Source organism: Delphinapterus leucas, chromosome 15, assembly GCF_059928025.1.
Source record: "Delphinapterus leucas isolate spDelLeu-1000000601 "Yukka" chromosome 15, BTC_Dleu_Yukka2, whole genome shotgun sequence".
Classification (NCBI taxonomy): Eukaryota; Metazoa; Chordata; class Mammalia; order Artiodactyla; family Monodontidae; genus Delphinapterus; species Delphinapterus leucas.
In genome coordinates, this window is record NC_143143.1 from 83,314,262 (window position 1) to 83,330,054 (window position 15,793).

The window sequence follows — 15,793 nt, forward strand, 5'->3', positions numbered from 1 at the left end:
CTGCTATAAAGCTTAGGCAGATGGAGAAATAGCGCTTGCTATGGCCACGTGCAAATTCTGAGCCTCCCCAATGTAAATGTGGCCTCTGGGACGAATCACCCCACAGGGCTTGGGTTGACGCTGTTGGCCAGGCATTTGAACATTATAGGGCAGCTTTAGCACAGTCTGAAAGCATCCCCGTCAGGAATGTCTGACCCTGGTGGGCAAAGTGACATAAGCGAGAACAAAACTGAGCTCACGCCTGGCTGACGCTCTAGGGCAGCCCCACTTACCAGCAGCTGCCCGGACCCTCTCAGGCAAAGCAAGGCAAGGGGAGTGACGCAGCCGTCTTGCGGAATCTACTTCAGATGAGCCGTCAGCAACCAGGTACCCAAGACCAGCGGGACTGAAAAAACCTCTTTTGGGAAAGGGCAGTTTGCTTTGCCCAAAATGTGCAGGAAAACTGACTGAGCTGCTCGTTTCTATTGCTTCTGAGGACAGAGCCTGGGTACCCTGATTTTACCTCCCTGGGGGAGCCCAGGGCAAAGCACACCTGCAGGGGGTGTGGGGATGTGGTTCCCGCTGTGGCCTCCAGTCGGGGGACCTCAGAGAAGTCTCCTAGCCTTGGGTGGAATGCACACGTCTTAAAATATTCTGCATATTTTATATTATAAATATAAGTCTATATATGTATGTATTTTTTATACCCAATGATATGCGGTTTTACATATTAAAGCACATATTTCTGTATTCTTAACCACTGACACCCACACAGCTCCACAGCTGGATCTGTCACTTTTGCCTGCAACCGCAAAGCCAGGGATAGAAACATCAGCTCCTGCAGACCTTAAGGACCTACAGAGACTCTCCTATCCCTGAAGCGTGACAGCGATGATAGAAGGTGACAGATCAAATGCCGGCAGTTACAGAACCTCAGTGCATGCTCCCAGCAGCCACGGGGGTGACGAAGGAACACCATAAATCCACTCTTGCACTCACTGCTTCATTGTTTACTGAACATCTACTCTGTGCCAAGATCATGCAAAAGTTGTGCGCATCCTAAGTAGAACCTGGCACAGCTGCCCCCAGTCCCATCACCACCGAAGTCCATATTAGGGATAGAAGATATGGGACCGTTTCTCCAAACATCAAAGGCAAGTTGGTGTCCTGAACTCATGACTGTTCAGTGGTTTAAGGTGTATCTGTCCAGCCCCGGGGAGCCCAGCGCTGGTGCCGGGCATGGGGCACCAGGAGACGTTTCCAGAGGACAGTGTAACTTTAACAGCTGTGGCTCAAGGAAGACAGAAGCGAACTTTACCCACAACATTCAGATCCCAGAGCCCCTGGGATTTTACACTTGTTACCAAATAATTAAAACTCTCTTTTCTGCCAGGAGAACCACTTCCCAAACCCACAGAATACAATAATAAATGACTATAGTTAAAATACATCTGAAGGTAAAGAAAATCAGACTCCACATTTCCCAATGCTTTCAACATCCTACAAGTGCATTGCAGAGGCACCGATTCTAAGCCAAGTGACCACCTCCTTCCTCCCCGCTCCCACTCCGGTGAAAAACAAATACATATCAGACTTTGCGGAACGTCAAGAAGATCCGATCACCACCTGGTTACCTCGGACGGCGAGTCACAGTAGCTGCGTAACTCCTTGCAACCTGTGGGTCTCACTGTCACATCCGAGCAGACGCCAGCTCCACTGGGGTGACAAATGGATAGAGCGATCAAAAAATCCTCCAAGTCTGAAACAGCTGTGTGCAGAAAAGAATCGCCCTAGAAATCCCCCTTTTGGGGGCGAGGGGCAGGCCCGGCGATGCACCTGTGTCATTTCTAAGCTCTTAGTGGCACTAAAGTGACGCTGAGAGACCCCTTTCTGCGTGGGTTTCGGTACCTGCCCCCCCAGGGAGAGGTGGGGAGGGGGCTGAGGCACAGCTTCCTGCCCCAAACAGTGGAAACGTCACTGGAGCATTCAAAATGTTTTGTGCCCGAGGTGCTTTTCATTGCTGGGCAGTTGTCTTGACAAGCTATGAAGCAGGTGTTAATCTCCCCTCTGTTTTGCAGAGGGGCAAGCGGGGAAGCTTAGGAGGGATCCCCAAAAGGATGGTTTTCCAAGTCTATATCCTGACCACCTCCTGTCCTGCCTGGAATCTTCTAGGAGCCTGCCGGCCCGCCCTGCCCCCTTCCTTCCCCCCTCATACACAAGGTACCAACCAGGCTCAGGGATATAACGAACAAAATGGACCCCAACCTCTCAGCGACCAGAGGGAAGAGAGATGACACAACTCATTACACAATATTCAATACCACGTGATAGGTCTGGAAAGAGACCCACAGGGTGCTCTTGGAGCCCAAACACAGTGACCAGTCTGGGAGCCTGGGTGGCCTCCCCGAAAGACGCTTTGAGGTTGCCCCTGTTTCGGTTTCCTCTCAGCCCTCCTCCCCGAAATGAACTCATTTTCTTGTCCCTGTCCTCACTAGAACGGCAGCCCTTGGAGGGTAGGTTTATCTGTGTAGTTGTCCCCTGATGTTCTGCGGTGCCCAGAGCAGCACTTGGAACAGCGCCCGCGGTGCAGGATGAAGCGCTGAATTACTCAGCACCTACGGGATGCTCTGCCCCACGTAGGTCCCCCGTAAAGTCTAGATCTTCATCATCTCACCCTGGCCAGAAGGCTGGCAGTGCTCAGACCCCGGACGGCCTGGAAATCCTAGGAAAGCTAAGCTATGGTCCCTCCAGGAACAGCCCTGGGCCACTTAGCAAGCCCCTGCCACAGGATCGGATGGTGGTGGTCTGGGGGGTGCAGGAAGGAGCAGGAGACAAAGACAGCCTGATGCGGGACACATGTTTGCTGTCCGACTGCGTGCTCTGAGATTTGTTTTTCCCTGATGAATGGGAGTCGGTGTGGTGTCATGGGGAAGAAATCACGGGAGCATGGGCTGTGGGGTCAGGGAGCTGAGGTTTGAATCCCAACAGAGCATCAGTTCCTGGCTGTGTGACCCGGAGCAAGTGTCTTACCCTCTCTGATCCCGTTTTTGCATCTGCAAATTGGTGATAGCAACAGCTCTCTCACAGAGTTGTTTTGAAGATTGAGAAAAATGCGTCACTAGTACCTGGCACATAATAAGCTCTTCATATCCAACTAGGAAAGCGAGCGGAAACAAAAACCCATCAGTCACCCTGGAAACAGGAGACAGAAGCTGTTCTGTGGCTCCTGGAAAGCCTGGGGATGCCCCCAAACCTTTCTCAACCCATCCCGGGGTGCTGAAGCCCCTGCTCCTCTTGGCAAGCCATTCTGGGACCTTTCCCAGCTTGGTGACAGACACCTCTACCGGTGCCTGACAAGGCCCTGGCAAGACCCTGCCATGTCAGGGTTTGGCTTTGTGGTGCCACCCAAAGGAAAGTGAAGTCGACGTGACTTCAGGGAGGGTACAGCCCACCTGGGGAGGTGGAAGGGCAGGAGCGAAGACGCGGGTGCTCAGAGGTGGAGAAGTGAAACCCACCGGGGAAGAAAAGATCAAGGTCTCTTTTTGATGGCTCACCCTCCACCCCTGCACCCTCACTTGTTCAAAATGGAAATGAATTTTCAAAGTGAGAGCCTCAAACCATTTGGAGTTTCTGGGCTGTGTGCTCCCAACTGTCTTAGGAATGGACCCTGTGGGGTATCTGGTGTCAGGGTGGTGCTTCTTCACGGCCACATACCCTCCACCCCCAGAGCCCAGTCTCTGCCCCCAAAGCAGGCTCTGGCTTCCAGTGACCCAGCGGGGGACCCTAAGAGATGTCTGGGCCTTCCTGGGCCAAGGGTGGACCTGCTGGAGGTTTGCCAACCAGGGACAAGGAAAATCACACAAATATTCAATTACCTCCACTTTCAAGGTCATGGTACCCACATGGGCCTGTTCGTTCCAACATCCCCAACCAGTGCCGGCACCCCAGCTCCAGGGTGGAGGAACCCTCTCTGAAGTCCTTCTCAAAAGGCAGAGTGCCAGAGTGTGTCCGCTAGGGGACAGGACAAGTGGGTCATCGGGTCTAGTTCACCGCACTGTCACCACCGACTCCCACGAACGCAGAGCCGTGCACACGCCAGGCCACACTCCCCGAGAATCATCTTTGAATCCTCCCAACACCCCAGCACACCGGAGCTGCTGTCACCTAGACCTACAGATGGGCCAAGTGACAGTGAAAGGTGACACAGCCAGCAAGTCTGGGAGTCGGGGCAGAGCTTCCATCCCTCTGGCCCTGGGTCACACTCTTAACCCACTTCAGCCCTCGGGAGAGAGAGGACCTGCGAGCAGGTGAGAAAAGAAGGAATTGTCAGTCCTTAAAATCCAGGAGTTTTACAACAAAACCTAGCTGTCCAGGTCCCTGAAACTGAGCGATCTGGCCTCACAGGGCCCACGTGACAACGGTGAGCCCAGTGGCAGTGGTCCCTTTAGGCAGGACTTCCGTCCGTCGTTCTCTGCAGCTCCCCGCTCCGAAACAGAGGACACTGAGTTTGCCACCCTGAGCCGTGCTCTGCTGGCCTCTGGAAGGCCCGGAGCAGTGGGGTGCATCCCCTCTGCTCCTCAGGCACACCAAGAGGAGGGGGCACGTGGCACCTGAGGCACCCAGCCCCACCCCTAGCCAAGCATTTTCACACGCACACATGCAGGCACGCACGCGACACCTTTTAAAAAGCACAGAATGTGTCCTCGGCCTTGATCTCCTCAGCACGTGTGCCATACAGGAGCCCAAGGCTGGCAGGAGTACAGTCTCCAAGACTCGGTGCGTCAGGGCTCTTTCTCTTCGCGCGGGACCCCAGGTGCCAAGCTGCCTGCCAACTTCTCTCCGGGTGATGACACCTGGAGACAAGGCCACGCGGGCCCTCTGGCTTGCGTGCCCCCCCCCCCGCCCCGTGTCCTCCTCTCCAACACCTCCTTATGTTTTAACAATTGATCAAACCATGGACGTTTAAAAACCCTGAGACGAGGTGGGGCAGGTACGTGGAGGTGGTACCTGGGCACACCTGAGCTGGCCGCTCTGGGGTTACTGGGGCTCAAGTGCATCTCACCTTGTCCCGAAGTTAAGCAGCCCCCGCCATCCCGCCCCGCCAGCCTCCTCTCCCAGGCAGCCTCACACACAGCTCCATCTCCCTCCCTCTCTTTCAAAGGGAGAGTGCATACATTTGCACAACTTATAGGGGAGAAAGTATGTGTGTGTGCACTTTTTTCCTTTGTATTTGTCTCACACGCCCAGAAGAAGCTGTAACCATTCCCAACCTCGAGTGAAGCTGGCCGGAAAGGTAGAAAGGGGTAGCAGCGAGTGTGTGAGCCCACACATGTGCGTGTGTGTTGGCATGGGTGTGTGTGCACACGCATGTGTGTGCCTGTGTATGCGTGTGTGCACAAAAGCCATTAGTTATTCTGTGTCTTGACAAACACTAAGCTCACCCCTGCCCGCAGGATATGCTGGGCGGTGTAGCTGGCTTAACCCAGACTTCCTGGGAAGCTGTGGCCAATGGCCTGACCTGAGATCCAGTCAAAACTCAGCCTCCTACGGCACCTCAACCTAAAACCCGGACAGTCAGAAAACATGTGGGTTAAAAGTCCCAGGTGAGAGGATCCACAGGGGTAAAAGCTGGTGCCGGCTGGACGTCCACAGTTTAACCAGAAACCTGAAATATCAGCTTTCAAGGGTGCCCGAGTCTTTCCTCCTACTAAACGCAAATCCAAGGCGAAAACCGGAAATTTCATCAAGAAGGAGCCCCAAACCTCCCTGCATGGCACACAAGAGGCGCTCAATAAAGGCTAAGTGGATGAGTGGCAGGTGTCACCTTGGGCGATTACAGGGACTGATTTTGGAAAGGAACTGAGGATCGTCTTCCCTCCACTGAGATCTGCCCTCCCGCCCCCTCCAGCCCCCTTGGAAAAACCAGTAACTGGTTAAAACGGTGGTTCTCAACCAGGGACAATGCGCCCCTCAGAGGGCATCCGGCAAAGTCTGGAGACATTTTTGGTTGTTGCAACTTGCTGGGGGGAGTACAACCCTATTCCTGACACCTAGAGGGTAGGGCGGGGATGCTGCTAAACAGCCAACACACAAGACAACCTTCCCTTCCCTCCCAACAGGGACTTATCTGGCCCAGGCGTCCTAGTGCCAAGGGTGACATACCCTGGATTCCAGTGTTACACATGCACCGCCCATGTGCCAGACAAGCCACCAGAAAGTTGGGTTCCTATGAGTTTCTGAGTCTCTAGCGTGTGGGGATATTTGTTTGGAATCGGAGGAGAGGTCGGAGAAGAGGAATCCGAGGCTCAGTGGCTCCGGTTGCGTTAAAAAACCAAGCCACCACCACAGACACTGTCTGCAGAGGTGCAGGGCGCAGCCAGGGCAGGGGCACCTCCCAGGACCCTCCAGAAATGCTGCCACGAGAGCCAACAGCTGTCTGGCCCTACAATTCGCTCTGTCCAGAAAGCACAGTTAGCATCTGTCTGCCCCCAACGGTCTCAAGCAGAAGCTGGAGGAGAAAGACAGGGGGTAATTGCTAAGAGATGCAGCAGAACTGAAAAGAGGTCAAAGAATGCCAAGAAAAATGCAAATGTGTGTGCCAAGAGGAATCCTTTCCTCAAAAGTTGCCACATCGAACTCCCTGGCTGTCATCTCCGGTGGGCTGTCACTGGAGCTGGTTGTTTTCCATTCCAAGAACCCTGGTTCTTTTCCGGAATGGTGTATTTTTCCGTGGGGTGAGTTCTGAGAACGGCAAAGTCCCATCGGACAGCAGCCCACACCCTTCGACCCTCAGGAAAGATGGGGGCCCCTAGAGAGTCTTGGCAGTGTCTTGTCAAAGAGAAGACCATCCCAGGTATCTGGCTCCCTCAGGGCCGACCCAGTTCCCATTCTTCCAGGTGCAAAGGAGATGTTGCTGATTTGCTCCAGCCCCCAAGTTCAAGGTGGACCTACTCTGGGGCCCCTGTTCCATTTTCAAGATGGTGTGTGCGTTCCATGAGAAATAACCCTGGGTCTGAGCCTAGCATTGCTTGGGGACCTGGGACAAAGCTTTCCACTGCCACTTCCCCTCATCTATAAATCGAGGGTATGAACCCCGAGTGTGCCAATGGTCCGCCCAGGTCTGATATTTGGGGCCGCTGAAGACCCACACCAAGGACCCAGCACCATTCGAGGGGCAGGAAGCCGTTTCCCACACTGATGCCTCCAGCCAGACTTTGGAGAGCAGAGGTCTCATCTTGAAAGACGGTAGAGTTTTTTATTTCAACCATCATGGTCTCGTTTTTCAGATGAGGAAACTGAGGCCCAGGGGGCTTAACGGACCTACCAAGGGCAACCTCTTCTTTTCTAAAAGAGGAGCCACCTGGACACTGCCCTGCAGACCAACTCCAAATCCAACTTTAACGTTCTACTTGAACCCCCAGCTCAGATCATGAGAAATGCACAGCGACCACTGCCCATTTCTTTTCTCCCTTCAATTTTCCCTTCCCTCCTTCCTTCCTTATTTTTGTATAAAGAAACTCCAGGCCTTTAAAGCAGTCCTCATCAGACTGTTTCCGGGAAATCTGATTTGCACTCGCAACAAACTGTTTTTATATTATACCTGTGCTCTAAAGACCGCTTCCCTCCTTGCCCTGGGCTTTCTTCCAGGAAGTAGAGGGCCGTGTGTAAAAAATACACTGAGCATGATGACTAATGGGCCACCTCAGGGCCAGCTGGAGCGGGCCAGGGTTCCGAGCACTAATAACCTCAAGGGTCCCATTCAGATGCTGAAGCACAGCGGTCAAAACAGGCGTCGGACTTAACGGCCTCTCAGTGTCGCGGCCAAAATATTGTCAGGGTTGATTAGCCCAAGAAGGCACAGAAATAAAAATGAATTTTTTAAAAAGTCCTGAACACAAAGAAAGAAGAGCAGAATGTCCGGCCATGCTCAGCCCTCATAATGGATAAGTTCAACCTGACAATGTGGAGCGGGGTGCGGGGAGTTCCCTAAGGCAGTTTTACGGGAGGGGGAAAATAAGGCACCAAGAGTACTTGAGCACCAATCCACTTAGCACCAGCGAGACTCTCCAAACATGTGCGAACATATTTTAATAATATCCTCCTGCATTTCATTAGCCTCCCGAGTTCACAAAGGGCCTTTGGGAAGCAATCTGGTTTAATGCAACTCAATTCCGCAAACGCTGGCTCTGGGCAGGTTCTCCTGGCATCTCGCTGGCCTGGCAAGAGGCAGCTGCGGGGGGGGGGGGGGGGGGGAGGGGTGGTGGTGGTGGTGGTGGTGGTGGTGAGGGAGAGCAAGGCTTTCAATTCCAGGACTGGAGGGAGTGGGGACCGGCAGATGGAAGGACCCACCACCAACGCCAGCCAGCCTGCTCCAGCAGGGCCGGTCATGGGTTATTTTTACCCCTTGCGCCTCACTGTACAGGCTCAGGGGTCGAAAACTGTGGCAGCCGCCTGTGGAAACTGGCTTATGAGTCACCCAGTGACTGCCCTCGCTCGGTGGCGGCTGCTCCTGGACTCCTGGTCCCAGATGGAAGAAGGCTGGCCCCAGCAGGGAAGGGCTGTGTGCCACCCTCGCCTGGGGAGATTAGGGGAGACCAAGGGGACACTGAAGCTCAGAGACAAGAGGTCTCCAAAGGGTAGGCTGGGGGAGGGGGTAGAGGTTAGAAGGCAGTCCCCTGGGGGTGCCAGTCAAATGCCCATCCACCCCAGTGTTCACCTGGGTGGGCTATGTGTGACAGACGTCCAGGCTTATTTGTCTCAACTTCTCCGAGCACAGGGCGAGTCAGCGCCAAGCTTCAAACACTCCCCTCCCCATCCTTGGTCCACCTCCCCCTTTCAGAGCAAGGCAGTCCCAAATACAGACAGCCCCAAACTTTGACTCATTTGTAACCACCGTCCCAGCCAGACTGAGCCAAGCTGTCCAGACAGAGGCTATTTATAGGTGCGTCGGGGACACAGACAATCACACAATGACACACACTCAGGATCCACGTTCGCCAGACCCGCCAGCGCTGAGCCCTGGATTCAGACACCTGGACACAAATGGTCCCCAGACCCCCAGAGAGATGCACACACTGAAGAGAGGCACCCAGACCCGGACACAGAGAGACCCTGAGACCCACTCGGGCACACACACTCCTGGGGCAGCCCGCGAGCCAGACACACAGACACGACAGAGAGAGGGACGCCGAGACCTAGACCGAGACACCCAGACACGCACACTCCACAGACGTACGGAAACCCACTCACACAGACCGAGACCCACAGAGCCACGCACGCTCCAGACACACACCCGGAGCCCCAGGCACCGCGCAGGCCAGACAGTGTCTCACACGCCTGACACCCCCCTGCCCCCAATCCAAAGTTGATAAAGAGCCGGCCTAATTGCTCCATCGCGACTGCCCTTTAGGGAAATAAAATGGAAACTTCACGGATCCACCCGCCCCAGCCCTCCCGCGCCGGGCGCCCCGCCGCCCTCTGCGCAGCTCGGCCCCGGGTCCGAGTCCTGGCGGGCGGGGCGCGGGCAGCGGGGGCCGTGCCAGGCTCGCAGCGCCGCGGGACAAAGCCGGGACGGCCGCCAGCTGCCGCGAGCCAGGAGGGCGCGCCCCGGGCGCGGCGGGCGCAGCCGGGGCGCGGGGCGCACGGCCCGAGGGGGCGCGCACGGCCCAGGCCCCCGCCCGCATTTGCGCCTCGACTCGGGGTCCGAGCCTGACGGGGCCTCCGGGGAGGGGGGCGCGGGGTCACTCACTGATCTCCATGCTCTGGAACAAAGAGCGTTTGCAGTTGCACGTGCAGGAGACATTGGGCTGCCCGGCGGCGGCGGCGGCGGCGGCGGTGCTGTTGACCCCCATCAAGCGGTGCATGGACGGCGCGGCGGCGCGGCGCGGGGCGCAGAGGGCTCGGGGGCGGCCGGGGGGGGTTCCGGCCGGCGCCCGGCGCTCGGGCCCCGCATGCAGGAGGCGCGCGGCGGGGAAGGCGCGCCCCGGCTCGCCGGGCTCGGGGCGCCGCCAAGTTCCCGGGGCGCCGCGGGACTCAGTGCTCGGGGCCGCGCTCCCCTGCGCCCCCCGGCTGCCCCTCCGCAGCCCCGGGGGCGTCGGCAGTGCCCGCGGGTGGCGTCCGGGAAATGGGCTGGCAGCCGGGGCGCGCGCTGCCGCCGGGGCTGAGCCTCCGCTGCTGGCTTCCCCCAGCCGAGCGCCTCCGCCGCCGCCGCCGCCGCCGCCTCCTCCTCATTCAAGTCCAAGGAGATCGGGTTTCGCTCCGAGACCGCGGTCGGAGGCAGGCAGACGGTCTGACGTCAGCGCTAGACGGGGCTGCCGGTTCCCACCGCGCGGGGGCCGGGGAGGGGGCGCGCGCTGCGCCAATCCCCGCCGAGGTTCCCCCGCACCCCTTCCCCGGGCCGCGGGGCGGGGTGACGGGGAAGGGGGCGGGCTCTTAAAGGGCCAGAGCAAGGCGGCCCGCGTAGACCCAGGACCCGCGCGGCGGAGGAAGGGCGCAGCGTCCCCTCCCCTACGGGGTCAGTTAGGAAGCTCTGCCCGGCACAGACCAGGCCCGGGGCAGCGGGATTGTGTCCCAGCCATTGCGGGTGCGTTCCTCCCAACCCGGTCCCCGGGGTCCTTGACCGAGGCTCTCGGGGGGAAGCTTGTCCCGCACCCCTCCAGAGAAGCACGATGTCCCTGGCACTCGGGGCAGGGGAAATTAAGGGAAGGGGGGAGCCCTCCAGGTTACCCATTACCTGATTTCGCAGTAAGCTCCCCGACTCCAGATCTGCAGCCCCAGGAGGCCCCGAGCCCACTGCGCCCCCCGCGCACTTTAACCCGACCGAGAGGAGGTAGACTGGGGAAAACTGGAACTCGCGTAGGCACGCCCCGGACAGCTCCGAGAAACGCCCGGGAGCCCTTGTCATGTAAATACGTGTCCCGGACTCGTAACTTCCCAGCCGGCGGGGCCCGGAGCAAATCCACACCCAAAGTCTGCTGCCCGAGGGGCCACCGGCTTGGGGGGGGGGGGGGCCGGGGAAGGGGCACAGCTCGGGAGTTCTAAAGACGGGGGAGGAAGTGCGGGGGTGTACTTTTATTTCAAGTTTTAATTACAGAAGTGCTGCAAGAACACATTCTCCTGGAATTAAAAAGATATTAAAATATTACGTAAGAGGCCCCCCCTCCCTGGCCCATCTCCACATCCTCTCAGCAATTCGGTGTGTCCTCTCCTAGACCCTGCCCGAAATCTCCATTTATTTAACAAGTACTTATTTACCGTGCGCCAGAAACTTATCAACATGAACGCAATCTGACGCCTACTCTGAGGGGCAGGAATATTATTATCCCCATTTTACAGACACGGAAAATGGCCAGGGGGTCACTTGCTTAGGGTCACACAATGGAGGAGTCTAAGCTGAACCCAGGTCAGCTCCCCACCCTGGCCCCCGCCCAAATATTTTTAGTTCTTTACATACCCACATATCCCTGTAATGCCTGGAGTTTTCCTAATGAGCAGAGAATACTTTTGCATTTGGGAGGGGTAGGTGTTAAAAGTTACTGGCATTTCCTTTTAATAGACTGGAACCAGAGCTGTATCTTGTAGAACTCACTGAATGGCAGCCCCAAAAGTGGTGAGGTCTCTTCCCCAAGGGGGCACAGTGATGCCCCTTGCTTTCTTAGGAGGGCAGGCCCAGAAGCTTTTTCTAGAGGGTTCAAGCTCAGGAGTGATTGAGCCAATCACTGGAGTGAGGGAGCCAAGCCCAGGGGCCAGGAAGGGGGGGAGCGCTCAGGGCCTACGGTGGAGGGCGCCCCTGCCATGGGCTGGACAGTCTCAGCCCCTACCTTAAGGAGGGATCGATCTCACCAGCAGGTCCAAGGAAGGAACAGGGGAGGTCTGGCTGCAATTTGACCTCAGCGGTTTGGAGAAAAAGCTGGAGAGTCAGGAGCATGCCTTGGGGAGTCCCTGAAATTGTTATCAGGACCTGGGGATGACCTTGAATCCCACTCATTCCCCAAAGGAGACCACCAGCCTTGCCCCTCATTTCAGCCATTCCTTCATTCATTCAATCAACAGACTTCCACTGAGCTCTAGCTAGCCCTGAGTGCCAGGAATTCAGTGAGGCCAGGGGCAGCCCCTGCGCTCCTGAATTCTCTTGCAGCCGATCTGGCCTGTCTGGCAGCAAGAATCACACACCGTTGACTGTCTTGGAAATGAGGCAACATTTTACACAATTCAGGTTAAACTGCCACCAGGCAAAAATAACCAGTTAATTCAGTGGATTAAAAACAAACCCACTACACTGACCTCTGGTTCATCTGTCTGGAGCAACGGCACTGGTCACATTTAATGAGCACCTATAATGTGACCCCACTGTTTTGATGGTGACACCTGGGACTAGTTAGTGGTCTCCGTCCTGGCTCCAAAGCTAGTTCTGCCTGGAGGCCTAATGCAGGGTCTCAGTATGGTGGTGGCAACGGCACCTCCAAGGACGAGTGGGACACAATCATGTGATCTTGCTGAGTATCTTCACTTCTCTGACCTCAGTTTCGTCCTCTTCAAAGTGGGGATGCTAAAGGTGCCTTTGCCTGGGGTGATTGTGAGGGGGTGTGGGGGGCAGTGCCTTGGAAGGGCATAAGAAGAGGGCTGAATATATATTAGCAGTTATGCTATCTAATCCTCATGGAACCCCGGCCGGGGAGGCTCTGGCCTTCTGTTGTTTTCACTTTTGCAGACGAGGATATTGACAGTTGGAAAGCCTTCCCACAATGACAGGGCCCCTGGCTGAGTGGGTAGCAGGAAAGGACAAAGATGCTTTGGAAGAAGCATACACTTGACTACCCACACTCACGGGAGGCTTCACGTGTGCCTAGGGCTGCCAGATAAATGTGAATGTCAGATAAACCATGAACAATTTTTAGTATAAGTGTATCTTGTGCAGTATTTGAGACATACTAATACTGGAAATTTATGTGTTGCTTACCTGAAATTTAATTTTAACTTGATGTCTTGTGTTTTTATTTGCTAAATCTGGCAACCCTTTGTGTGCCAGGCATGACCCTATGTGGTGCTGGGAGCACAGTGATTGGGGGACAGAGCGCGCTGTCAGGCTGGGCACGGGAAGAGGTGATGTGGACTGAGATGGGAGAGCTCACTCTGTTGGCAGTGCGGGTACTGGGAGGTGGCCCACCTCTGCTGGGCCAGCCTGAGTCTGTGGGAAGGAGACCGAAAGTCAGGGAAAGACATTTCCTTCCTTCGCTCAGTAAATGTTGTGCCTCTATTCAGTGCCAGGCTCTGTGCTGGGTACTAGACACAGGGCAGCAACCAAAACAAACTCCCTACCCTCCTGTGACATCGTGGGAGTCAGGAGAGACTAGAGACAGGCCCGAAAACCCGTAGCTAAACTAGGTTACTTCAGACACGGTAATGATGGGCTCGAGGTTGGGTTGCCGATCGGGGCAGCCCACTCCGAGGAGGTGGTGCTTCATTCAACTCATGTTTACTGAGCACCTTCCTAGGGCCCTCCTGGGGCTCGGATTCTTGCGGGTGAGACAGACAGCAGATGCGTAAACATGTAAGTCCAATCGATGGTTTCAGAGGGACAAGAGTTGGAAAGAAACAAAGGGACCCGGCCTGGATGCAGCTGGAGCCCGAGGGGTCAGGCGGCCCCTCTGGGGAGGTGGGACAGCAGGGAGGGAGCCCCAGGCTGGGGGCAGCACATGACCAGGCCAGAGCCCTTGGTGGAAGAGGAACTAAAGGAAATCTGGGACTTGGAATACATTTCCCAACCCGGTTACAGGTCGTGGGATTGTGAAATGGGTGTGTGTCCCCAGACGACCGCTGGCACACGCCTTTCTGGGCCTCCAGACAGCACATGCTGCGGTCTGCCCCTAGCAGGGGTTGGATCTCCCACAGGGGGATCTTTAGACAGAAACGTTGAGGTCCAGCCCTGTAAGGAAGCCTCGCCCCCGCCAGTACCTGCCGTCTGGGCAGCACTGCTGGCCGGCTTCACGGGTGTGCAGCCCAGACAGATGCCGAGGCCCCAGGCTCCGAAGGGCCCCTTGCTTGGTTTGATGTTCTATTGTCACCGCCTTGAAGTTCTTCATAATTAATAGTTTTTGAACAATGGGCCCTGCAAGTCCTGCAGATGGTCCCACTCAGGTGCCAGGCCCTCGTCGGCAGCCCTTCAGGGACCAGGGAAACCAGCGTGGGTTTTGGTTGTGGTTGAGGGTGGCCGGCCGTGTCCTGACTGTGCTCGCTGGGGCCTGCTTCGACAGCGGTCAGTGGGGACAAAGCAGACCCCGGCCTGTGAGGTCCAGCCCTGCCCCCTCGCCTCATGCCATCCCCCGGCCTGCGGGACAGAGCTGCCTTTTCAGAAACAGTCTCTGGTAGCCTGACGTGGTTTGACCACTTCTCCCGACTCACCACTTTCGGAAACCCCTTCCGCTGAGCCACTTCTTCCCCCAGCTCCTCCAGCCCCCAGTGCTACCGGTGCTTTCATGGGCCTATCGATCTTCCCAAGTTAGCATCTTTGGACTTTGTGTTTTTATTATTATTTTTGTCTTGTTTTGCTTTGAAACACTAGTAAGAGCTAATGTTTATCGGACACTGCCTGTGTGCCAGGCCCTGTTCTAGCCTCTTTGTATTTGTACATTTCATCATTCAACAAATATCCATCGGGCTCCTATAGGGAGCCAGGGCTCAGCTCACTGGATCCCCACGTCAGCCCTGTGAGCTACAAGCTGATAGCATTTCCACTGGACAGATGGGGATACTGAGGGTCCGGAACCCGTGAACGAGGTGGAGCAGGCTATGAATGCAGAGCCCCAGAGCCCGTGGGCTGACTTTAGCAAACGGTGTTTCTGCTCTCCTGCACCATCCTCGCTGTCTCTGCCTGGGTCCGCCTTGCCTTTGCCTCTGGTCCTGGGCTCCACAGAGGCTTCCCCAGCTCCACCATTTGCCCCACTGCTTGGTGATTTCTGTCTGTAAAACCTCGCCTTCAAAGACCAAGAGCAGCTGACCTCTGCAGGGGCACCTCCGGGTGCCTGCTGCCCCCTAGATGACCTCGGCAGGCTGCCTCACCTCGCGGAAGCCACATCTCCTCTACTCCTCAGCGGGGCAGGAACAGGGTTTCATAGGGTGGGGTGGGGAGAGCGTTTCAAGGCCTCAACACAGTGACCAACAGCATCAGACACGTGTCTGCGTGTTCACCGTCTGTCTCCACTTGAGTGGTAACCCCACGGAGGCAGGACAGTCTGGCTTGTCCCCCATGCATCCCTGGTGAGTGCACTGAGCAGGGCCTGGCATGCAGCGGGCACTTGGCAAACCTCCGTGGAGTAAATGAGTGACACTCGCACACGTACACAGATAAGCCACACTTGGGGCCACCTTCCTGCCTGGCTGACAGTCCTGTCTTCCTGGCTGGCTCACTTGCTCCACTTCCGGTCTCCATGTGCTCTCCTAATGACCAGCTTCTAAGCGTCCAGAAGCCAGAGACCTGGGCAGTGCCTACCAAGAACAAGTGCTTGCCTCGTACCAGAACCAGATCCAGAAGTCGTAACCATAAAGATGCAATGAGTGTGTGTGTGTGTGTGTGTGCATATATGTGTTGCACGGGTGTGGGCTGTATCCTGAGACACACTCGTGCTGTGGGGAGGGGTGTGTGTGTGTGTTGTGTGTTTTGCGGGTTGTGTTGTGCGTGTTTAGGTGCTGATGCAGGAGCTTAGCTCCTGGACAGAGGTCACATGGTTGAGCTCTCCAGCGACCAGCAAAGGAGCCCTGCCAAACTGGTCACAGATGCCACCGGGGAGTCACCTCCTTCTCTCCTGTGTAGTTTCTC

General features: G+C 56.3%; 1 protein-coding gene across 2 annotated transcripts in view; it reads right to left on the reverse strand.

Moving 5' to 3' along the window:
* Positions 1–10,811, reverse strand: part of PMEPA1 (prostate transmembrane protein, androgen induced 1) — a 58,157-nt gene extending 47,346 nt beyond the window's left edge. Inside the window, exon 1 of one of the 2 annotated variants that reach the window (XM_089897103.1) lies at positions 10,712–10,811. Coding sequence is in view for 1 of the 2 variants with exons in the window: in XM_022597392.3 (XP_022453100.1) it covers positions 9,728–9,842 (115 nt within the window). In the remaining variant the exon portion in view is untranslated. The other variant, XM_022597392.3, reaches the window with a different exon arrangement.
* Positions 10,812–15,793: the final 4,982 nt, after the last annotated feature.